The sequence below is a fragment of the Osmerus mordax genome, chromosome 11 (assembly GCF_038355195.1).
Source record: "Osmerus mordax isolate fOsmMor3 chromosome 11, fOsmMor3.pri, whole genome shotgun sequence".
Taxonomy (NCBI): Eukaryota; Metazoa; Chordata; class Actinopteri; order Osmeriformes; family Osmeridae; genus Osmerus; species Osmerus mordax.
In genome coordinates this window covers 4,805,795-4,829,829 of record NC_090060.1, presented here as the reverse complement: position 1 = coordinate 4,829,829, position 24,035 = coordinate 4,805,795, and the positions used below count along the sequence as shown (strand labels likewise).

Sequence of the window (24,035 nt, the reverse complement as noted above, 5' to 3'; positions counted from 1 at the left end):
ATGCCAATCCGGTTGGTGGCGGTAAAAGATTGACCCAAACATTAGCTCTTTATAGCTGACGAAGAAGACTCACAGAACCCGGATGGGATGTTTCACTTTCAACAGTGGGTGGCGCGTTTTCTCCATCCTGATCTCTCCCCTCCCCATGCCTGTATAAGTTTCATTTTCAAAACAAGAATTGATGCACAACAAGGTTTGACAATAATCTGACAGACCATTCCAACAATGTTGCACTGTGATCGCTTTGAAACGTTTCTGTTTCATTTATGCGTGTACAGTATGATTTATGCATTCCGTTAATTTTCTGCTGTGTTTCAGCATTAGAAGCAAACTAGCTAGCTAACTATGCAAGCTAGCTTTGGCTGTGATGTGATTTGCAATCTTTGCTAGTGTAGCTAATCTACTATTTCATGAATGTACTGAATGAAGTATGAAGAGTACTGTAGAAATAACCGAGACATCCTGCCTGTTGATGTTCCACCTTACTTAGTGTAACTTTAGTCTCATCTCATGACAGCTGTCAACATAGTTTCTTATTTTCAGATGCTTCTGTGTTGATGGGAGTTTCCCCCTACTTTGAGAGACCCACCTCCCATTCTGAATTACGATGAGCCTGGCTCTACACGAACTGCTGCTGTGTTGCAGGGGGTTGGAAAATGACAAGGCTACAGAGAGAAAAGTGAGCTCAGTGTCTGTCAGCAATGCACCCCAACACGCTATTTGTGTCAGCAAAATGTTGACTTGACCAACATATTCTGTCAACAATTCCAGAGGGAAGTTGACACTTTCAAGAGGCTCATTCGGTCCAGTGACACTGTGGAGGAGCTGGACCGGTCCTCCGGTACCAGAGCAGCTCAAGGCTCCAGACAGCTCACCTGGGATGCTGTCTTCAGGTATCAACATGCTGATATTTGTATATGATACATAATCCAGTCATGAAATCAAGTTTGCATGTCAGAACTTTTCCGATCTGTTACACTGTGGCCTTAGCTAGCGTTCGACATGCCATGACTCGACCTGTAATAAAGCCAGTGATGAACTCTCCTGTGCACTCAGGTTTCTACAGAAGTACCTTCAGAAGGAGACTGAGCTCCTCAAGGGTGCGAAGGCCAATGTGACGGCCACCACGCTGACCATCCGGCAGAAGAAGATGCGGGAGATCAGCAGCCTGGTCAAATACTTCATCCGCTCAGCCAACAAAAGTAAATGATCTAGAAAGATCCCTTGAGCTCCCACAGTGTCTGCCTCTCACTAGCCTGTCCTGGTTCCTTGCATGATTCCCAAGCCTATCCTCGATGTGCTTCATTCACGTGAAGCTGTAGTTTCATCTAGAAGGTGTTTACTGGAGGCATTGTGGGTACTGTAGTCCTGAGGGGACCTGCTCTCTCCCTCTACAGGAGGGCCTCGCCTTAAGTGCAGTGAGGTTCTGAACCATGTGATGGAGGTGCTGGGTGTCTCCTTCAGCTGCTCCGCCTATGGAGAGGACTACAGCAGTATCCTCCTCAAAGACTTCCTGTCCGTACGCAAGTACTGGTGTGAACTCACCCATCAGCAATGGCACAGTAAGTGTTAAGGTGTTTGTTATTAGGCTGTGGTATTGTTATGAATATGCATACGGTGTTGCAGGCTTTTAGTTTAGTCAATACAGTATATCTTCATGCTTTTTACATTTAACATGAGACTAATGGCGCACAAAAACCACAAAATACCCACTGTATTCATGTAATGTGCTCTCCCTGTAGGCCTGTTGGAGCTGTATTGTGGCCTGTTCACCAGCACCACTCAGGCTGTCAACCGTGTGTTGCTGAGCAGAATCATCCACACGGCCGTGCTGGGCTGCTGTGTGCAAACGGACGGCATGACAAACATGCTCTTCAGCTTCTTCTCCAAAGCACTGCTCAACGCCAGGTACCACCATTCACCCACATAAGGGAGTCAGGTGGCTGAGCGGTTAGGGAATTAGGCTAGTAATCCGAAGGTTGCTGGTTCGATTCCCGGCTGTGAAAAAATGCCGTTGTGTCCTTGGGCAAGGCACTTCACCCTACTTGCCTCGGGGGAATGTCCCGGTACTTACTGTAAGTCGCTCTGGATAAGAGCGTCTGCTAAATGACTAAATGTAAATGTAACATGCCATTCACCGACACACCCAGTGAAAAGCCATGACACAAGCCTATTGTTTTGTTGTGGAGTAAATGGTAATTGGTTGGGTTGTATCGTGCAGGCATGAGAAACATTTGGCGGTGGTGGAGCACTTGGTCGCGGCTTTGAACGTCTTCCTGCGTTCGGCGGCCATGAACTGTCGCATGAGGGTGTGTCGGCTGGGGGAGGAGCTGCTCCCCTCGGCGCTCTACGTGTGGACGGAGATGAGGCCCAGCTCCGCCCTCAAGGAGGAGCTAGTGGAGCTGTTCAACCTGCAGCTGTGTGTCCACCACCCTCACGGTGCCAAGACACCAGACACGGGTACGGTGGCCTGTTTGGGACATGAATGTCAGCTGTCACGTTGTTGCCTAATGTTGCCTTTTCCAAAAAAAAAATATTAGCAAAGGGTATCGTTTCCATTCCTAGTACCTGATACCCCTAATATGGGAAATAATATGCCTCTTTAGACCCGCAAACTATTGAAGATACACGTAGGTGTCTGAATATGCATCTTTAGTTCAGTAATGTAGGTTCCTTCAGTGTTAAGGTTGTGCCACCCTCTCCGTGCCCAGGCGCCCATGCCGAGGACTGGTCCAGGTGGCCGAGGCTGCTGTACAACCTGTACGACGCCCTGGTGAGGGAGATCAGCCACATCGGCAGCCGGGGGAAATATGCCACAGGGTCACGCCACATCGCCGTCAAGGACAACCTCATCGAGCTAACCGCTGACATCTGCCACCAGGTAGCGAAGCCTCTTTAAGCTAAGCTAACCTCCGCCTGATATTGTACCGATGTACTGCCCTTCCAAGTCAAAGGGCAGTCATTTCTCTCCGGGCAGAACTGAGAAGAATGGCTTCAAAGTCTAAAATGTCGACGTACTAATTCGAAGGTACTGCTGATCCGATTGCCTTCTTTTATTTCTCGAAATCCCAGCACAGGTGAGACATAAGATTCATCCTTATGTCAAAGAAGGTGTCCATTGTACCCTACATACCAGTAACTCAGTCTTGACCGAATGCCCGGTTTGTGCGACATGGCCCGCAAATACAGACCACTCCTTGACTCGGACCTCCAAAATACTGTACTACTACGAACTCTGACCTTACTCCTGCTGTACTGTCGTTTAGTACGTCGCTTTGGATGAAAGAGTCCGCTAAATGAGCCAAATGGAAAATGACTTGTGTTCCAGCTCTTCAGCGAGGATCCCAACCTCCAGATCATGGAGGTGACCCAGGCGTACCTCCTTGCCACCCAGAAGGACAGCCCCCAGGGCACGCCCAGCAAGCGCAGGCGCATCGAGCTGGGCTGGGAGGTCCTCCGAAACCACCTGCAGCCCAACCAGAACGACTTCGACATCGTTCCATGGTGAGCAGAGTGTGCCTCCCATCGGCAACGCCGATAATCCCAAACAGGCGGATGATCAACCCCCTAAGGCGCATCGGCCCTTTCATGTGTTTATCCATCTCAACAAGAGTGGTTCGATGCGAAGATGGAGGATACACGATTACATTGCCGCACAACCTTTCTGTTTGGTTGTTTATTCTGCTCACTCCGTATACGTTTCCCAGGTTACAGATCACCTCGGTTCTGACCTCCAAGTACCCGTCCATGGTGCCCAGCCAGGAGCTGGTGCCCCTGCTGTCTCTGCTGCTCCTGCTGCTGGGGGAGCAGAAGCGCGGGGAGAGGGGCCCTTACGTGCTGCGCTGCCTGAGGGAGGTGGCCCGGTGCCAGGCCGACCACCCGGAGCGCTCCCAGGCCTGCGGGGCGGAGCTGGGCCGGCTGTGGGCCCGCGTGTGGGCCCTGGCTCTGCGTGCCGTCAGCTCGCCCCACACGGAGGCCCTCAGCCTGGAGCTGCTGGCCACCGTCGTCCAGGGGGGGCTCATCCCCACGGATAGAGAGTTCTGGAAGCTGTTCTCGGGGTCCGCCTGCAAGCCCTCACCGTGAGTCTGGGTTCGGGGGCTGGTTTTAGGGGGCCCACGTTGACCGTCTCTGCCAGTTCTGATGCGCTTGGTGCCCTCAGACCTCCGTGACATTGGGAGTCATGGAGGAGAGATTGATCGAATGTATGTTATGTGGAGTGACATGACTGGATTTTCTCTTTGTGTGTGTGTGTGTGCGCACGCGTGTGTGGGGTTTTGTGTGCGTACGACGTGTGCGTGTGTGCAGGGCAGCTACACTCTGTCTGGCCCAGGCCCTGCTGAAGGGCCCGGTTCCTAAGAGCCTGGGCAGGGGCTGGGAGCCCCCGGGGCCAGCGGAGGGCTGTGGGCCCCCCAGCCTGAAGGAGAGCATCAGGAACTGGCTGCTGATGAGTGAGCAGAACGAGGACGCCGAGGAGAGCTTCAGGCCTCACCCCATCATCTGCAGGTGGGCAGGGGGATTAAGGAGGGGTATTGGTGGGGATGGGCATTAGATATAGGGATAGCTCAGTGGTGGAGCATTTGGCTACCGATCAAGAGGTCGCAGGTTCAAATCCAGTGGTGGGCAGTGCATTTCACGCAGGGCCTTCAGTGACGTCATACTTAGGCCTGCCTAAATGAATACACCTCATAATAGCATCAATATGACACCACGGCTCGAGAATCCAGACAGAATCACACTTACACATTACATCACCTTAATAAAGGCTAGTCGAGCAACACTTAATTTCCGGAGCATTTAAAATCAATAAGCTCGCATTCACAATTAAAGGACGCGTACATGTCAAGTTCAGCGTAAGACCTTCTAGCTGGCCTTGGTGTCGCAGACTACAGATCTGATTGGCTATCGCAACTGACCGTCTCCGTTCACTTACAGCACACGGGAGCCTGCTCCGTTGATTCTGAAGGCCTCAGGCAGATTTTATAGAACCTGACAACACAAGCTATCTGAAATATGATTGGATAAAAACTCTACCATAATATACAACATTGTCAGCAGCTCAACCAAGTGGATATCATATTATATCCAGATTACAGCCGGATTATGGAGATAACAATTTTTTTTTGTATTTATGTCAGTGTATTTATTGAATTACATTAATATGGGGGAAAATTATTAAGAAAAATAAAATATATAACCACAAACATATTTACTTTTCTGAGTATGTTGAGGCCAGCAGAGAAGGCCTTGCTGGCCCTGACGGCCCCCCCACCCCCCAGTGCTTTGGATAACTGCATCTGCTAAATGATTACACGGGCATATAGGTCAGGACTACTGCACCTCTTGTGGATCTACAGCAACTCAAGTCTGTCAGAAAGATGGATGGATGGATGCAGATAGACAAGACGTAGATCAGTTATCATTGTGGAAGTCTTTCATGGTGCAGTCGTATTCATTTACTAGGAATTACAACTAGTCCTTCCCTGGCATGTTTCATGATGGCTGTTTGGTTCTCTGTGCAGGGATCTTCCTCACAACCTGGTGCCCAGGATCCTGGTGGCGTTGACCCTGAAGGACACGCGAGCTGGCATGAGGTTCCTCTCCGGAGCTCCACAGCCGGAGAGGTGGGAGGAATCACATCTCGTTTCTATTTGACGCATGCCATTTTTGTCTCATTTGAAATGTGTTTCTTTTTTTTCCTCGCCATCATCGAAACAACATAGGGGTTTCGGCGATTCGAAAAGCGTTTCGCATTTTAAGGTGTTGTCTCCCCTCTACAAAGTGCCTTGACCCGCTACCAAGTGTTACCTGGGGCCGATGCCACCTTGAAGGAGGTTGAGAGCCTTTATCTGCAGTTCACCTTCAACGACGTGACCCCTGACCTCACGGCCCGGGTGCAGGGGGGGGCGGTGGGCTCAGCTGAGGCCCAGCTCACCGTGGTCGCCGGCCTCAAAGACCAGATGGAGAAGGCGCTGCTGGCTGTGGCCGACAATCTGCTCAACTGCTTCTCCCCAGATGTGAGCTGTGTGTGTGTGTGTCTTTGTCAGTCAGTCCGCAGGCTTTGGTCTGGTTTGTAACTCCCTCATCTCCCCCTCCCTCATCCCCCCCCTCCCTACACACACACACAAGTCTCTGACCACGCCCCCAGAGTGCGTGCTCCGCTGCTGTGCCCTCCTGACCGGGCTCCTGGCCGGGTACGTCTCCACCGGGGTCCTGAGCGAGGAAGACGCCTGCCATTCCCAACTCTTCCTCAAAGCCAAGGTGACCTTCTCTTGTCCCTCATTTAACACTCAGACCCCCCGGAGAGGTCTTCCAGACCGGCTAGTTTTTTTTCCTAAAGCAAATAACTGAGTACATGCCACACACACACCTATCAGTCTACGACTCCTCCTAAATATGTGATGGCTGGATGAAGGGTATACAGTTCACGGTGTGCGTTGTGTCGCGTCGGCAGTCGCTGGCTCAGGACTTCAGCGAGTACGTCTCCACCGTCAAGGTGAAGATGGCGGAGGACGGTACCATGGCAACGCTCAGGTCCATCATGAGGCTGTGCACTGTGTGTGTCAGCCGAGGCGGCACGGTAAGAGCTTCATCATCATCATCCTCTGTGACAGATATGTTTGGTCGACGTCTACACGGGCACCATACCTCCACGTCTGTCTCCCTCAGGACAAGATGAGCGCCGTCGCGTCCAGCTTGTTTGCGAAGATCCTCTCAGCCAGACTCCTAAACGAGCTCGCGGAAATCTGCAAACTATTGGTACACGGCCGACCTCGTACTCTTCCCGCACGTCACATCGTCCCTAGTGTTGCCAGTCCTGATTAACCGGACTGCCCTGTTCCCTCTACGAACCTCCTCTTCACGTGGCTCCTTTGGCTCCCAGCTGGTCAGCCAGGGGAAGGCAGGCAGCGCGGCGCTGGCAGAGGAGGAGCAGGGCGAGGAGGAGTGGGCCGGGATCCGGACGCAGGCCGAGCCGGCCCCGGAGGACATCGACCTGTTTGACGACGGGGACGGAGCCCACGCCAGCGCCCGCCCCCCCCTCCGCTCCGGCGGGGACGCCTCCCAAGACGGGCAGAGTGGACCAGGTGAGGGGGCGAGGTCCGGCCCGATCGGGGGTCTGGGTGCATGGGGTTGAAGAAGTAATGTGTCGGGGGGGGTTGAAGATGTCGTCAGCGTGTCCTCTCCTCTCCCGCAGGAGCTAAGAGCCCGCTGGCGGAGGAAGGGCTGCTGGTGCAGGACTGGGCTCTCCTGGAGACGCTGGAGACGCTGGCGGCGTGCGCCTCGGCGGGATTCAGCCACGGCCTCGCCTTCAAGCCCTCGGAGGTCAGACACAGGCTGCTGCTGCTGGTGGAGCACGTCGACTTCACCAAGCCGCTCCACCTCCGCATGGTGAGGGGGGGGGTCGCGGGGGGCTGAGGGGATCACGGCGGAGGGGGGTGGGGCGGGGGGGGGGGTTATTGGTGCCCCGGTACAAGCCGTTTCCAAGCAGGAAGCGGCGATTTCCGACGAGCTACTGCTAATTCCAGTTCCTCGGGTCGAGACGACTCTTCACGTGCCGCTGTTGTTTTTTTCGCCGTCGTCTCTCAGTACCTGGTCCTGCTCACAAAGCTGCCCTCTGAAGACGCATCTCTGCCTCCAGAGGAGTTCGACACTCTGCTCAGACCGCTGGCGTGAGAAGCACTTCCTCTCTCCTCCTCACAGAATATCCCCAGCCCAGTTCAATCACAACTGGGGGAGTCGTTTTGTAAGGATTGGGGGGTGGGTTCCGCTAACGGCTGTGCTGTGCTGGCCTGTGCTGCGCAGGGACCTGTGCTCTCTGTACCGGCAGGACCAGGAGGTGTGTGCCGCCGTGCTGCTGGGCCTGCTGCCCTCCATCAGAAGCCTGGGCCGCAGCGAGAACTCGGCCCACGACATGAGGCACGTCCAGGGGAGTCTGCTGCAGGTGCTGTCCGGGTTCTGGTGAGGGCTCTGCTTCTGGACTCCCGATAAACGAACTCCGCCGCGAACGTCGTAGGTATGACGTTGTTTTGTGGGGGGATTTGAACTTTGACTTTTTGACCTTTTCAGCCTCCTAGGAAGGACGGGGAAATGCACGGGGACCGTGAGGTCCGCGCTGGTCCGCTGTCTGCTGGCGTTGCTGGAGGTGAGTTTGAAGACCATCTGGCTGAGAAGCCACCCCCTCCCCATCCGTAGCACACTGCTGATAGGACGATACACTCCATGGCTGTCCCCCTCTCTACCTATCAGGCGGACCCCGGCTGTAAGTGGGCAGTGCTAACCCTGAGGGAGGAGGAGCAGGCCGTGTCTGAACTCCTGCCCTCCAGCCTGGCGGACTCTCACCACCACGTCCGCATGCTGGCCGCCACGTCCGTGGACAGGTGCGTGCGCACTTCCGGCTGCGCCGCAGTCGTCGTGAGAGTATCCGCACTGTTTGCTGCCTCGGAGTTGACACTCTGCTTTTCTGCCACGGCCCGTCCCGTCTTTCCTCGCTCAGGCTGTTTTTGGAGATGACGCCGGGCGGCTCGGGGAAGAGGAAGATGCTCCCTCTACGACAACAGCAGGCGGCGTTTGAGAACGTTTACCTGAAGGCCCAGGAGGGAATGAGAGCCCAGGTACAGGTCGTGATTCTCAGCTCTGGCTGTCAGGCGGCAGTCATACGCGCCTTTCTGACTCGTTTTCCTGCCGTTTTGTGTGTGGATGTCAGAATGAGTAGTTCCCGCCTTGTCGGCCAAAAAGGGAATGAAAACAATCGGATTTTGTGTGTGTGTGCGTGCGTTTGTGTACGTGCTCGCGTGCGTGCGCCTCACAGAGGGGCAGCTCGACGGAGGAGCAGGGTGACGAGACGGTCAACCACCAAGCGGCTCTGCTGAGGAGCCTTTCTGTGGTGCTGTGCTGCAGCCCTGTGTGTGAGAAGCAGGCCCTCTTCGCCCTGTTCCAGTCCTACAAGGAGAACCACATAGAGGAGCAGCTCATCAAGAAGGTCACTGTTCCATTGCAGTTCCTCCAGTGTAAGGGAGTCGGTCTGCTACCACAGAGACCCAGATGGCAATAAGTCGTAGTCCCAAATGACTTTACTCACTCTCGCAACCGTCGCATTTTCGATTGGTCAGTTCCCTCACATTACTTGATGACGTGTCTTGCCAATTCTTACGAGTTCAAATCGTTTTAGACGTTAAAGATGGTGGCCAACGAAGAATTCCGTGACCTAGCCCACAAGGACGTCTTAATTTAAATCCTCTGATAGTGAGCGTGTTGTCTCCCTGTCCCGTCGCCAGGTGTTGGGCGGGGTGTCGAGGGCGCTGGGCTACAGGACTGTGGACAGCTTCGTCTGCTCCCACCTGGACTTCCTGGTGGCTGAGTGGCTGGGCCAGAGGCAGAAGGACCCCCGCTACACGCTGGAGTCCTTCCCCTACACCCTCCTCAACCACGCCAGCCTCACCTACTTCTACAGGTCAGCGCTCAACCTGACCTCACGGGGTCATTTTAGTTAGAATGTGGGCCTGTTAGAAATGCTAATATCGTATGAAGTTGGCCCTTTTAATAAATATATCAATGTGTCATAATTGTAATAATGCTCGCACTACTCAGGGAGTCAGGTGGCTGAGGGAGTCAGGTGGCTGAGCGGTGAGGGAATCGGGCTAGTAATCCGAAGGTTGCCAGTTCGATTCCCGGTCATGCCAGCTGACGTTGTGTCCTTGGGCAAGGCACTTCACCCTACTTGCCTCGGGGGAATGTCCCTGTACTTACTGTAAGTCGCTCTGGATAAGAGCGTCTGCTAAATGACTAAATGTAAATGTAAATGACTACTCTCACCTCCCTCCTTCCAGACTGTCATCTCATCGTGTTTAGGAAGACGATTGATTTAATCGTTTTCCCTTCTTTTTCCTCGTGTGCCATGTCGCTCTCAGCTGCTCCTACCAGGTTCTGATCCCCCACCTGGTGTTCCTGGATGACTTTGAGCAGGTCCGCTCCATCGGGGAGCACCTGGGGAAGGACTGGAAGGGCCTGCTGGCCGACTGCTTCCCCAGGATCATGGTCAACATCCTGCCCTACTTTGCCCTGTCCAGCCAGGACGCCCAGGTGGCCCAGCGGAGAGAGAAGGCCCACCGGGTCTACGACCTGCTGAAAGACGGCAACTGTCTGGGCAAACAGGTGAGGGAGAAACGGAGGGTGATGCTAGCGCATGGAGGGTGATGCTAGCGCATGGAGGGTGATGCTAGCGCATGGAGGGTGATGCTAGCGCATGGAGGGTGATGCTAGCACCGGGGTAGGTGCTACATAGCACGGGAGTGATGCTAGCGAAGGGAGTGGGTGCTACAGTAAAATGGTGGGTGGATGCTAGCGCAAGGTGGATGCTAGCAATGGTGTTGGCAGCTAGCATGTAGCAAACACTTAGCTACATGCTAACTTAATGCTAAGGTACCTACAGAGAGTTAGCTTGAATTGGTTGGAAGATCTGCTGCAAAGTAGCAGTCTAGTATCTGTCTCTCTTACAATTTTGAAATGATAACCTTATCGTTTTCCAGCTATATACACGTTTGAAATATTTGTTCACATTCCACAGCAAATCGACAGCCTGATTCACAGTAACCTGGCAGACATCGTGGTGGAGCTGTTGATGACTCTGTATGAAGGAGCAGGCACTGAGGGAGACCCCTCTGGAGAGCTCAGATCCTTTATAGGGTAACGCTCAAACACAACACCACACCCAACGTTCACAGTAAGGGGGGCTGAAGGGAGCCTCAGACCCCCTCAAGAGTTAACAGACACCACCACAAGAGAGCTAAATGAAGTTATAATTTTGTTAGTGTTAACCCCCATCCCACTTTTCTCCTGGTGGGCCCACAAACAGCTGTTGTTAAATGCCATGAGGTCATATCAACATACCATGTCACACTTAGCAAGCGGTGCTCCATTTCCTTCTTTAGGGAGTTGGACCCGGCACCAAACCCGCCGTATTTCAGCTCCTATGTCATCAAAGCCACGCTGGACTACCTCAGCAAGTGTCACAGCACTAACCACAAGTCCCTGGTGGCCATCTTGTCCAAGACCCCAGTAAGTAGCTTGACACGCCCAGTCAAGTATAAGATTCCCAAATCTGGTTTCAATTGAGTCTTTTGAAAACCGGGTCCATTACCGTATTTTTTGTGTAGTACGGGTAAGATTATGCCCGTCGCTTGTTTATCGCGTGGCGCACTGGTTCTCTTGTGGGTGTGGGAGCTGAAGAGGAAAAAGTCTATTTGGAAGATTGAATTGGGAGTCAGGTGGCTGAGCGGTGAGGGAATCGGGCTAGTAATCAGAAGGTTGCCAGTTCGATTCCCGGTCATGCAAACTGAAGAGAGAGAGAGAGGCCCGGTCACATGATCTCTGTTGTAGATCTCCATCCAGCGTATCCTGCTGGCGGTGTGCGAGAGGGCGGCGGAGACCACCAACCCCTACGAGCGCCACCGCATCCTGCTGATGTACCACCTGTTCGTCAGCCTGCTGCTCCGGGAGGTCCGCGACGGCCTGGGCGGAGCCTGGGCCTTCGTGCTGCGCGACATCACCTACACGCTCATACACCACATCAACGGCAGGTGGGAGCGGGCGGAACACACACACACACACGTCGTCACAAGCGTTGAACTGGATCAGCAGATACTGTATGCAGCGAATCCCCATCTTGCTTTCCCCCCTGAACACTCTCTGCTCTGGGTCACAGTGCTCCGACAACTTCCCCGCGCCGCGCTGATTGTCGCGGTCGTTTCTCAGCCGGTGTGTGTCCTCCCCCCCCCCAATAGCTGTCCCCTGTTTGTCCCCCAGGCCTGCCCAGCTGGAGGAGGTGTCCAGGCGCACCTTCTCCCTGTGCTGCCAGCTGCTGGCCTCCGTGTGTCACACGGCCGTCCAGTTCTGCGACGACGCGCTGGAGAGCCACCTGCAGGTCATCGTGGGTACTCTCACCGCCCAGGTGACGGAGCAGGACCCTGCCGTCTCCCAGCAGGTAAGGAGAGGCACCACGCAGGCACCAGAGGGGCAGCGACCTTCACGGAGCCAACACTGATGATTTTTGTCTTGTCTTCCTTTTTTGATTGTCCCTGTCTCTTTTCCTTCTGTCTCTCCTCCACCATGGCTGTTTCCCCCCCCCCCACACACACACACACATATTATGTCACTTGTTTTCTTTCTCTCTTTCTCTTCACTTATATCTGTCTGTCGTCCTGTGTTAGGTGCTCAGTCTGTTGAATTTCCTGGTCGTGGATAGTCAGGACAAGTTGAAGAGCGCCATCCAGAGGTTGGAGCCCTTCCCCGACCGCCCCGAGTTCAGAGAGCTGAGGAGAGGCCAGCGCACACTCAAATACAGCACTGGGAACTTTACCCTCCGACAGGTGGACACACACGCACACACACTCAAAACAGTACATAACCTCTCTCCACGTGACCAAACACTGAAACAATATTTTTTGTAACTTTTGGACACTTTTATGTTTGAGCCTCTGTCGAAAAATCAATTATCTACTCCTATGGGGATGGATAATTAAGTATATATCTTTTTGGATTGAATTTGAATTGAATTCCTCCTTTTTAATTTCCCGCAATCCTCTTTGTCTTCTCTCCCTCACAGGAGATAGTCCACTTCCTGTCTGTGGCCTCCTGTGATTCGCTGCCTCTCACCAGACTGGAGGGCCTGAAGGACCTGAGCCGACAGCTGCGCACCAACAAGGCCCACGTCACAGAGCTGCTCCAGGAGTGCCACGGTACGGACGCTGACGCCACGGGGATCCATCGCGGGATCCTTCACCGGCGGCTTGTGACCGCCATCGAAGACGCATGTTACCTCATGGAACAACGGCGCTGCTTGTGTCGCATTTGATACCGTATACGGACAACGACGTCGAGATGCGACCTCGCCAAGCGCCCGCGTTCTGTTTAGGGTTGCGTGTGTTTGTGTGTGTGTCTGCGTGTTCAGGTGAAATGACGTGTTGCCTTGTCCCCCCTCCCAGCGGAGCCAGCAGAGAGTGTCTTGGTGCAGCTGGTTCTCAACCTGCTTCAGCTGTGTAAGCTGGCAGCCAACCATCCAGGAGGAGCCGACATCCTGGGTGAGCAGCTCACAGGTCACCTGGACCTCACCCTCAGCACACACAGGTCACCTGGACCTCACCCTCAGCACACACAGGTCACCTGGACCTCACCCTCAGCACACACAGGTCACCTGGACCTCACCCTCAGCACACACAGGTCACCTGGACCTCACCCTCAGCACACACAGCTCACCTGGACCTCACCCTCAGCACACACAGGTCACCTGGACCTCACCCTCAGCACACACAGGTCACCTGGACCTCACCCTCAGCACACACAGGTCACCTGGACCTCAGCACACACAGTTCAGCTGGAGGAAACACCCCCTTGTGCTTTCTCTGTGTGTGTGTGTGTGTGCAGAGGCTGCAGGCAGCTGTCTGGGGGAGCTGGGCCCGGTAGATCTGTCCACCATCGCCCTGCTCCAGGCCAGAGATCCTCTCCACACCAGGGCTGCCTCCCTCTTCTCCTCCGTGGAGCCCCGGAACCTGTTTATCATCCTCAACTGCATGAACAACGCTCTCACACACCACTGGTAAACACACACCTCTTTCCCAAATAAACTGCCCCGTCAAACGTTACATCACAGAAGGTCAATACATATTCCGATAGTAAAATAATACTAAAGTGACTGTACGGTCCAGTAGCCATACAAACTTTCAGCCACCACACCGCCACCTAGTGGACTCCAGGGAGAGCGATAGGTACAGACAAGGGCCCGATTGGAACCCAGGCCGCAGCGATAAGGCCTCACCCTACATGCTACGCGCACTCATCCCGCGAGCTAGCCGGGCGCCCCCAGGAACAAGTAACCGACGTGCTGGTCATGTTGTGGCTCGTCAGTATCCAGGTGAGGAAGGCGGCGGCTCAGTGTGTGAAGAACATCCTGGCCACACAGTCTGGGGCCGACTTCTGGGACCTGCACAAAGATCACCGTGACCCCATGCTGACCCACCTCAACCCCTTCAGATCCGCCAGGAAGAAGGTGGGTGAGGAATGTGTGTGTCCTGTGTGTGTGTCCTGTGTGTGTGTCCTGTGTGTGTGTCCTGTGTGTGTGTCCTGTGTGTGTGTCCTGTGTGTGTGTTTGGGGGCCTGAACAGACGTGTTCTCCTCCCAAGCAGCCGGCAGCTCCGCCTGCGGAGACCAGCTCGGAGGCCCGGGACCAGCTGGAGGGCCAGGAGCTGTGGGTGCCCCAGGCCGGGGGCCACAAGGCCTGGCTCAGGACCCTGTGCTCCACCCTGCTGGACAGCGGGGGAGTGAGGAGCGAGGCCCTGCTGCTCTCTCGGCCCCTGTGCCTGGTAAGGCTGTGGCTCTTACGATTCTCATGTTGATATACTGGAGTGTGTGCACACTGCACTCCCTGTCCTCCTCTCAGTCACTATTAATACACACCCACGCACACTTTTGAAGCCCCAGTTCTCTGCCCTCCTCCCGTGCTGCCAGGTGAGGACAGACTTCTGCCAGCGGGCTCTGCCCCTCATCATCCACGACATCCTGCGGGGCGATGCGCAGGGCTCCTGGAGGACGCTGCTGTCCTCCCACATCCAGGACTTCTTCACCCTGTGCTCCCGCCACGCCCAGGCCTCCAGCCGCCCCGCCACCCCGCTCCCCCCAGACTCAGGTGGGTCACCAGGCCTCCAGCCGCCCCGCCACCCCGCTCCCCCCAGACTCAGGTGGGTCACCAGGCCTCCAGCCGCCCCGCCACCCCGCTCCCCCCAGACTCAGGTGGGTCACCAGGCCTCCAGCCGCCCCGCTCCCCCCCGACTTACGTGGGTCCCCAGCTCAGATGTCTGGGGGCCCCGCGTTTCATGATCTGAATGGTTTCATCCAGACCCTCCCAGGCGCTGTCCAAGCTTGAAATGTGCTTTTAATTCCCCTGACTTCCATCCCACCAGGAGTGATCCCCCAGTATTTCTGATTTGGCGCTGTTTTTTGTAACAGGGGAAACTGACATTGGCGCCCAGGGTTCCGTGGACAAGGCGTCCCTGCGTACCATGTTGTCTGTCGTCGACTATCTAAGACAGCAGCAGAGGCCTATTGCCGGGGACGGGTTTGTGCAAACTACATTTCTCGAGGTTTATTTAGCGAAAACCGTCTTTCGTGTCTGGGTATAGGACACGCGCTGTTCTCCTGTAGGTTCTTATCTAAGTGTGTTTGTGGTCATGTCAGGGACTTGTGTGGGACGGTGTGCGATTCCAACTTCTGGTTGGAGCTGAACTACCTGGAGGTGGCCAGGGCGGCCCAGGCCTGCTCCGCCCACTTCACCGCCCTGCTCTACGCGGAGATCTACGTCGACAAGATCCAGTTGGACATGGAGGAGAGCCGCCGGTACTTGTGGGAAATGGAGTTTGCGCCCGAAAAGAGTGCATTGACCCTTTCGGAACATGTTTACATTTGACCTTTCTCCCCCTCTCCCCCACCCACCCCCACTTTGCGACGACACAGGACCCAGACGAGAGCGTCTCGCAGGCTGGCGTTTGACGAGAGCAGCCAGAACGTCACGCTCTCCAGTCTGATGGAGAAGAGCGTGGAGGACACCGGCATCAGTCTGCAGGTGACGCTTGGTGCTCGGCCAAGTCACCACCCCCCCCCCCCCCCCTTCCCCACCCCACCCCACCCGCTCCCCTCCCTCCCTCCCCCTCACAGCTGCTTGCTCTGACCCGTGTGTAGGACCTGCTGATCGAGGTGTACCGCAGCATCGGAGAGCCAGACAGTCTGTACGGCTGTGGAGGAGGGAAGATGACCAGCCCTCTGACCAGGTAACCCCCCCACCACCCCCACCCTTCTGACTGACCTTCCAGCGCTGGCTAGGATTGGTTTGTTGGTTCATTCATCAATCGATCTAATCAGTGCAAAAGTCATGTATCTTTATGATTATCTCTAGCCCATATGAACTTGACATATAAAGCCTCCATCCTGCTAGTGCTACAGTGGACCCAGACAGTACGAGGTCATGTGCTGTGTCCTTGTCCTCAGGATCAGGACGTACGAGCATGAGGCGTCGTGGGGGAAGGCTCTGACCTCGTACGACCTCCACGCCAACCTTCCCGAGGTCACACGGCAAGTGGGCATCGTGGAGGTACGGTAGACATCTTACCTCCCCAAACCCCTATGCACTGTGGTTTGTATTTACTACGTGTATATACACTATGGTTTATATACACTATAGTTTGGAACCCAAAGCTTTTTCTTTTTGTCTCTTCCTGTTGGGTGGTCAGGCTCTGCAGAACTTTGGTCTGAGCGGTATCCTAGCGACTTACCTGCGGGGGCTGGAGAGCGAGGGGGTGGAGTGGGGGGCGGAGCTACGGGAGCTCCGATTCCAGGCGGCCTGGAGGAACATGCAGTGGGACTGTGACCTATCAGAGAGGTCAGGGGGAGGGGCTTCATTTCACTTCCCTTGTCTGTCAAGGAATGGGTCTTTTGTTTTTGTTGTGCTTTTCCCACGATTTTACATCATATTCATGCCTACTTTGTTGTCACAGCTCCGAAAAATGTAAGCCAGGCTTCAACGAGTCTGTGTACTGTACCCTGCAAGCTCTAAGAGACAAAGAGTTCTCTACTTTTGACCAGACCCTGAAATATGCGAGGTAAATAAGATGGAATATTTGCAGAACGCCTTACTCAACAACCTCGAGGTACACAAGTCACTGAACAAGTAAAAAAAGTTGACTTGGTATGTGTGTGTGTGCGCGGGTGTGTGTGTGTGCGCGTGTGTGTTCCCAGGGGTGTGGAGGTGGAGGAGCTGTGCCGAGGCAGTCTGGAGGCCGTGTCTTCACTCTACCCAGCTCTCTGCAACCTGCAGAGGATCAGCGAGCTGGACGGCGTCCGTCAGCTGTTCTCCAGGTGCTCACCCCGCCCTGTTCCCCGTCCCTCCCTTCATCCTCTGCATCGACATTGGACAATTGGACAATCAATCGCTTAACTCCTCCCCCTCACCTCCCATAACTCTGTTTGTGTTTTACACGCACGGTGTGACGTAGACAGTGGTGGAGTGTGTAACTGGGTGTGTTTGGCTGGTCTCCCCTGATAGGCCCTTCACAGACGCAGGGCTGACCGAGGTGTGCTGCCAATGGCAACAGCATTCCAAGCTCCTATTGGACAGTGACTTCAGCCTGGTGGAGCCCATCCTGGCCCTGCGCTCGGTCGCCCTGGAGACCCTGATAGCTCGGCAGGGAGACCCCGACACCAGGAAGTACCTCAGCTCCGTCCTCACAGACCACCTCATGGAGGTCTGTCAGCTGGCCCGCACAGCCGGGAACACGCAGGTGTGTGTGTGTGTGTGTGTGACTGCCGTAAGTAGCCGGCATTCTTAATGTTCAGTATCGCTAAACGGAACCAAACAGTGATGGTCAACAATGTGTGAGGTAACAACTAATGATTAGTGTGTGCGGGCCCAGCTGGCGGAGAGGGCGGTGTTCCAGATGCGGCAGCGCGGCGGCGGGGGCGCGGGGTCCGCGGGGGCGGCCCGCTGGCAGCTGGAGGAGGCCCAGGTGTTCTGGGTGAAGGGAGAGCAGGGTCTGGCCCTGGGCCTGCTCCGACTGATGATCCACAACCTGGAGGGGCAGGTCAGACACACACACATACACACACACGCATGTATGCACACACATGAGTGCACGCCCCAAAACGCTCGCACACACATCCAGCTTGCTGACACGCAAACTCCGAAATAGGCAGTCACCTTCCCATACTCCCACTTCCTAGTCGACCTCTATGCCACAGCAGTGGTGTGTCGGACCCGGCTGGGTACAAGCCTGCGTTCTGTGCTCCACAGGTGGACTTCAACCCTGCTCTGGTGCCTGTCTTCTCTGAGGGCCTCAGGCTGTGCGGCACCTGGCTGGCTGAGACGTGTCTGGAGAGCCCTGGAGTCATCCTGGAGCAGTACCTGGAGAAGGTGTTCTGCACCCAACACACCGTCTGACGGCCGCACATGGGAACGCTTTAGCAGCACTGGTGCCTGTTGGAAGAAAGGACAAAAGGGGCCGTTTGGTGTGTGTTACACTCATGGTGTGTTTGTGTGTGTGTATGTTTGTGTTTGTGTGTCTGTTTGTTTGTGTCTATTTGTGTGTGTGTGTCTGTTCTTGTGTGTGTGTGTTCTTGTGTGTGTGTTCTTGTGTGTGTGTTCTTGTGTGTGTGTGTGTTCCCGTGTGTGTGTGCGGCGCCAGGCGGTAGAGGTGATGGAGGACCAGGCTGTGGGGGGCCCCCTGCAGAGCCAGAGAACCCAGGCCTTCCTGTCCCTGGCCCGCTTCTCTGACGCCCAGTACCAGAGCATGGACAACTACATGAAGTCCTCCGAGTTTGAGAACAAACAGGCGCTGCTGGACAAGGCCAAGCAGGAGGTGGGCCTGATGAGGGAGCGCAAGGTCGGCAACAACAGGTCAGAGGAGGCGGCTGGTCGTTGACAGGCCGGATGTTTTTTTTGTGGGCTTTGGGGTGGAGGTGGGGGTGTATGTGTACGCTTATTTCGATCCGATCTAGCCATTCATTGAAACGTCTTTTCCTGCGTTATTTTTTAAATCCAGGTTTATTGTAGGACATGTTTTTATGTGAAGCATATTGAGTCTGCTTTGTGTAGGAAATGTGTACATAAAGTGCCTCGCCTTGCCTGCCCCCCCCCCCCCCCCCCCCCCCTCAGGTACACGGTGAAGGTGCAGCGGGAGCTGGAGCTGGACGAGCAGGCGCTCTCCAGCCTGCAGGCGGACCAGCGGCGCTTCCTGTGCAAGGCCGTGGAGAATTACATCCTGTGCCTGGAGCAGGGGCAGGAGCAGCAGGCCTGGGTGTTCCGCCTGGCCTCCCTCTGGCTGGAGAACGGCCACGTCAAGGAGGTCAACGACATGATGAGGGTGAGGAGACCAGGGGGGAGAAGGAGGAGGGAGAGATAGGAAGGGGAGGAGGAGGAGGGGGAGGAGGAGGGGGACACAGGGGGGGGGGGGGGTGGGGACTGTAAGACGGAGGAGAATAAGAGAGGGGGAGGAGGGAGACAAAGGCAGAAGGGTGAGAGGGAGAGGAGGGGGTGGTTGAGACAAGGGAGGGAGGAGGGGGCGACGGGGGAGGTTATTATATAAAGAAAGAAAAGGAAAACAAACATCCCTATGTCACGTATTTCAAGATCATACTTTACACATCTTCATTGTCTTGATGCCTAGCTCCATGCCCTGGTTGTTTGTGTTTCCCCCCCCCCCCCCTCCAGGCGGGCATTAAGAGGATCCCCTCCTACAAGTTCCTGCCCCTCATGTACCAGCTGGCTGCCAGGATGGGCACCAAAATGTCAGCCAGCGCGGCGGAAGATGCGGGCTTCCACGAGGTGCTAAACCAGGTAGCCAAGCACGTGTGCAGGAGCTGCTATGAACGAGTCGTGTCCCTTCGTAAGACTGTTGGCTTCATCCGTCACATAGTCTAATATTCCTCAGGTACATTTACATTTAGTCATTTAGCAGACGCTCTTATCCAGAGCGACTTACAGTAAGTACAGGGACATTCCCCCGAGGCAAATAGGGTGAAGTGCCTTGCCCAAGGACACAATGTCATTTGGCACGGCCAGGAATCGAACTGGCAACCCTCAGATTACTAGCCCGATTCCCTAACCGCTCAGCCACCTGACTCCACTGGTACATGGTACCATGTTGCTGAAAATTCAAAACCTACCATACATATCAACCTTCCTATCAACCTGTCATACCTACCACCCTACTTGGATAGAGCCCAAAGACCCTCACACTTCAGGGAGTTTCCTTTTGGTCCGATGGTAGATGTTTCAGTTCCTCCTCCTCCTCCAGCTGATGTGCCGGTCGTCTCTGGAGCACCCTCACCACACCCTCTTCATCATCCTGGCCCTGGTCAACGCCAACATGGATGACAGCTTCTCCAGTGGCCGCCTGTCCAAGACCGCCTCGCGCCAGCCTTCCCAGCTAGACTTGGTATACACACACACACAGCACGCACTCTCAGCACACATGCCAACATTCACACCCCTGTTCTCATAGCCTCTTCTGAGGGGGCAGTCTATTCTTGTTGTGTGTTTCTGGTTCTTCTGTATACAACTGGAAAGGAAGTAGGAACTGGGTCTAGAACAGCACAGGAAGTGGGAACTGGTTCTAGAACAGCACAGGAAGTTGGAACTGGTTCTAGAACAGCACAGGAAGTAGGAACTGGTTCTAGAACAGCACAGGAAGTAGGAACTGGAAGTGTAGCCGCACACAGAGTAAGAACTGGTAGCAAGATTCCTCCTCCGCTGAGAGACTTGGTATGTGTTACCATGACACCACACCTGCTCCACATGCAGAGTTTCAACCTTGAAGTTAGCGGACATACTAGACATCTGAAACGGCGAACGCTCCCCTTGTTACATGTGAAAGAAACGGTTGGTGAAAATGTCGTCGTTTTTTGTTTTTGTCCTCCAGGAGCGGTCGGAGGTGGCCAAGAAGATCATCAACGAGATCAGGAAGAGGAAAGCTCCGATGGTCCGAGGCATCGAGCTCCTGTGTGACGCCTACATCACTCTGGCCTACATGGACGCCAGTCGCCACAAGGCCGAGAAGAGTGAGGTGGCGCTAGGCTAGGCTAGGCTACACAAGGCTACTCTGCTGTAGCCTGGGCTCCATGACACCATGCAACACTTTGATACTTATAATGTGATGCGACGCTATGCTACGCTACATTGCACTATGTAGGACAACTAAAAACCTCAATCGGCATACAGACTACCCACACAGTTTTGTGCTTTGGTAGAGCATGTCATTGCTATGCTGCCGTATGTAATCCGTAAAATAAGACGACATGAATATCTAAGCGGGCGTGTTTCTGTGACTATATGAATGTATATACTATGTAACAGACCGACTCCAATATACTTAGTCATGGTTCCGCTCTCATTCCTTGACAGAGGCCATCCCAATCCCTGCTGACCAGCCCATCATGAAGATCAAGGACCTGGATGATGTGGTCATTCCCACCATGGAGATCAGGGTAAAGAATGGGCCATCCCATAATGCCTTCTCAACGGGGCCACAGACCTAGAATCGAACAGAATGTTTACGCTAAACGCGCTGTGTGTGTCTGATGTCTCGGAGCCTGGGCTGGTGTTTTTGAACGACACGTGCGCGTCTTGATCCTCGCGTTCATTGGTTTTCTGCATCCAGGTGGACCCCTCCGGTAACTATGACGACCTGGTGACCGTCAGGTCATTCATGCCCCACTACCGCCTGGCCGGAGGGGTCAACCTGCCCAAGATCATCGACTGTGTGGGCTCGGACGGGAAGAGCAGACGACAGCTGGTCAAGGTGAGTGCGTGTGAGTGCGTGTACGTGCGTGCGTGCGTGCGTGCGTGCGTGCGTGTGTGTGTGTGTGTGTGCGTGCGTGTGTGTGTGTGTGCGTGTCCGCTCCATTCAAAACATCTCCCTGCCATCTCCATACCAATCCAGTGATTTGAAGTTATGTTCAATGAGAGTTATTTTCCATGTTGGTTTCGGAGCTAATGATTAATCCGGGCTTTGTGCAACAACAAAAAGATTCAAACACTTCATTTGATTTGTTCCTGGTAACATTCCTGTGGGAAGTTTCTGTGCCTGAGTACTTGTCACTACCAAGCTCATCATTCATCATCACATCAAGGGAACCCAGTTTCTCAGCTCTAATCCTTTCAATTCCAAACGAAAGGGTGCGATTACATTTTAACAGGGGATCAACTGGTCTTGTTTTTCATAGTTGGAGTCCCCCAAAGTTAAATTTCTCTTGGGTTTCAAGCACAGTGTCATCGACGGGGGGAAATTTGTCTATTTATATGTTATAAAGTGTTTTGAAGAGCAAGGTGTTCGAATGTGAATTACACAATCGAGAATCTATTCTCTCCTCGTGTGACCTTTGCCCTCTGGGTGGTTCAGGGTCAGGATGACCTGCGTCAGGACGCAGTCATGCAGCAGGTGTTCCACATGTGCTCCACTCTGCTGCAGCGCAACACCGAGACACGCAAGAGGAAGCTCAACATCCGGCGCTACAAGGTCACACACATACACACACACACCCCAGACTCAAGACTTAAGGGTAACGATTCTGGGCTTGGGGACATGCGCTCTCACATAAGTCGGTTCGTGTACGAATGATGAGAGGGATTTGACTCGACCTTTTTGCCCTTCTAACTCAGTGTTTTCCTCCCCTCGCTCTCTCCCCTCCCCCCCCCAGGTGGTGCCCTTCTCTCAGAGGAGCGGGGTGCTGGAGTGGTGCTCGGGCACCGTGCCCATCGGAGAGTTCCTGGTGGACACCCAGAGAGGCGCCCACAAGCGCTTCCGGCCCCAGGACTGGACCAGCATGGCCTGTCGCAGGAAGATGATGGTGAGCCACCTCCCCAGTAGAACCAACCCCAGCATGACATGTCCAAACACACACAAGCGAACACACACCCAAGGAGAGTTTCTCCGAGCTGTTCCGTCTGTGTGTGGTTTCCCAGGAGGCTCAGCGGCAGGGCTTTGAGGAGAAGGTCCAGGCCTTCAGTGAGGTGTGTGAGAACTTCCGCCCGGTCTTCAGGTTCTTCTGCATGGAGCGCTTCCTGGATCCTGCCGTGTGGCTGGAGAAGCGACTGGCCTACACCCGCAGCGTCGCCACCTCCTCCATCGGTACACACACACACACACATATATGTATATATATATACTCCTGCATCTTAACATTTGTCACAAACCCACCACAATTAAACACAATTTAGTTAGACCTGGCAATATCACAAATCGCAAAGAAATGCTAGTGTTTTTGTGTCTTCAGTGGGCTACATTGTGGGCCTGGGGGATAGACACATCCAGAACATTCTTATCGATGAACAGACAGCGGAGCTGGTCCATATAGACCTGGGTAAGGACTGCTCAACAGGGGGTCGGGATAAATGTGTGTGTTTTTGTTTGTGTAACTTTGGAAGAGGAGATCATGGGATGTCATAGGTCATTTCTGCCTCTACCTATATATCTAACTGTCTCTATCTGTCATTCTTTGTCTCTCTCCGTGTCTCTACCTCGGCAGGGGTTGCTTTTGAGCAGGGCAAGATTCTGCCCACCCCTGAGACCGTCCCCTTCAGACTGTCCCGGGACATCGTGGACGGCATGGGCATCACCGGGGTGGAGGGGGTCTTCAGGAGGTAAGACGCTACGCTCCAGGAGCGGGTCCACATTTCAAATCGGTTGACGGGGCTCCAAGTCAAGTCTGTCGGCACCTCGGTTGTTTTGTACCGTGACGGGGACGAGTGAGGTTGGGGGATATTGAGTCGTTGACCCTGCCTTCCCCATGTGCTCAGATGCTGCGAGAAAACCATGGAGGTCATGAGGAGTTCTCAAGAGGCCTTACTGACTATTGTGGAGGTAGCGACTCACACACACGCACAAACAAACACTCGCACGCACAGTCGTCCACAGACACACTGAAACTGGGCTTGCACGTGCGTGTGGGCAGGTGCTGCTGTACGACCCCCTGTTCGACTGGACCATGAGCCCCCTGAAGGCGTTCTACCTGCAGCAGAACGACGAGCAGGCGGAGATCAACGCCACGCTCAACGCCTCCCTGGGAGGGGACGAGCTGGACGCACAGCGCAAGGCCAGGTACGCCCCCCCCCCCCCCCCCTCCCCTCGGTCACCGGTGTCTGGTGGGCGCTCCTTTGCCGGTTTGAATTTGTGCCGGGTTTAGGCCCCTCGTCGGACGAACGCTTGATTCTCTCTTTGGTTTATCTGTTGTCACTCTCTCTGTCCCCCTCTCACGATAACCGCCCTCTCGTTCTTTGTCTTTCTCGAACCCCCCCTCCACCGCCACCACCGCCGTTTAGCTGCGACAGCCAGAGCTTCAACAAGGTGGCGGAGCGCGTCCTGCTGAGGCTGCAGGAGAAGCTGAAGGGGGTGGAGGAGGGGGCGGTGCTGAGCGTGGGGGGCCAGGTCAACCTGCTCATCCAGCAGGCCTTGGACCCCAACAACCTCAGCCGCCTCTTCCCCGGCTGGCAGGCCTGGGTGTAG

General features: G+C 54.6%; 1 protein-coding gene across 2 annotated transcripts; it reads left to right on the top strand.

Moving 5' to 3' along the window:
* Positions 1-140: 140 nt before the first annotated feature.
* Positions 141-24,035, top strand: atm (ATM serine/threonine kinase). Of its 2 annotated transcripts, XM_067246213.1 has the most exons (63): positions 141-193; positions 544-679; positions 772-893; positions 1,057-1,202; positions 1,398-1,562; positions 1,743-1,908; positions 2,222-2,460; positions 2,712-2,881; positions 3,329-3,504; positions 3,708-4,079; positions 4,306-4,503; positions 5,520-5,621; positions 5,780-6,014; positions 6,127-6,258; positions 6,452-6,577; positions 6,667-6,756; positions 6,881-7,082; positions 7,193-7,386; positions 7,585-7,667; positions 7,801-7,956; positions 8,065-8,140; positions 8,245-8,375; positions 8,492-8,609; positions 8,807-8,977; positions 9,273-9,448; positions 9,906-10,149; positions 10,562-10,680; positions 10,926-11,052; positions 11,374-11,573; positions 11,800-11,977; positions 12,204-12,362; positions 12,599-12,731; positions 12,978-13,073; positions 13,417-13,588; positions 13,897-14,038; positions 14,175-14,351; positions 14,497-14,674; positions 14,995-15,103; positions 15,223-15,381; positions 15,499-15,607; positions 15,724-15,812; positions 16,030-16,132; positions 16,272-16,420; positions 16,536-16,640; positions 16,777-16,896; positions 17,084-17,318; positions 17,451-17,618; positions 17,828-17,947; positions 18,219-18,430; positions 18,689-18,896; positions 19,244-19,369; positions 19,830-19,970; positions 20,454-20,592; positions 20,936-21,018; positions 21,192-21,332; positions 21,933-22,049; positions 22,231-22,380; positions 22,496-22,661; positions 22,807-22,893; positions 23,059-23,173; positions 23,330-23,393; positions 23,485-23,630; positions 23,852-24,035. In XM_067246213.1, the coding sequence occupies exons 2-63, from the start codon at positions 608-610 to the stop codon at positions 24,033-24,035; spliced, it is 9,288 nt and encodes a 3,095-aa protein (XP_067102314.1). In that variant the 5' UTR covers positions 141-193; positions 544-607. The 2 variants fall into 2 exon arrangements, with proteins under 2 accessions (XP_067102314.1, XP_067102315.1); XM_067246214.1 differs by lacking the exons at positions 21,933-22,049; positions 22,231-22,380; positions 22,496-22,661; ... (3 more) ...; positions 23,485-23,630; positions 23,852-24,035 and having other exon boundaries at positions 20,454-20,597; positions 21,192-21,331.

Bases quoted from the DNA above. Each gene is read 5' to 3' on its own strand.
- atm (XM_067246213.1), top strand. From the start codon at position 608: ATGAGCCTGGCTCTACACGAACTGCTGCTGTGTTGCAGGGGGTTGGAA. The intron at 17,619-17,827 runs GTCAGACACACA...TGTGCTCCACAG, and splicing joins TCCACAACCTGGAGGGGCAG to GTGGACTTCAACCCTGCTCT. The intron at 22,050-22,230 runs GTCACACACATA...TCCCCCCCCCAG, and splicing joins TCAACATCCGGCGCTACAAG to GTGGTGCCCTTCTCTCAGAG.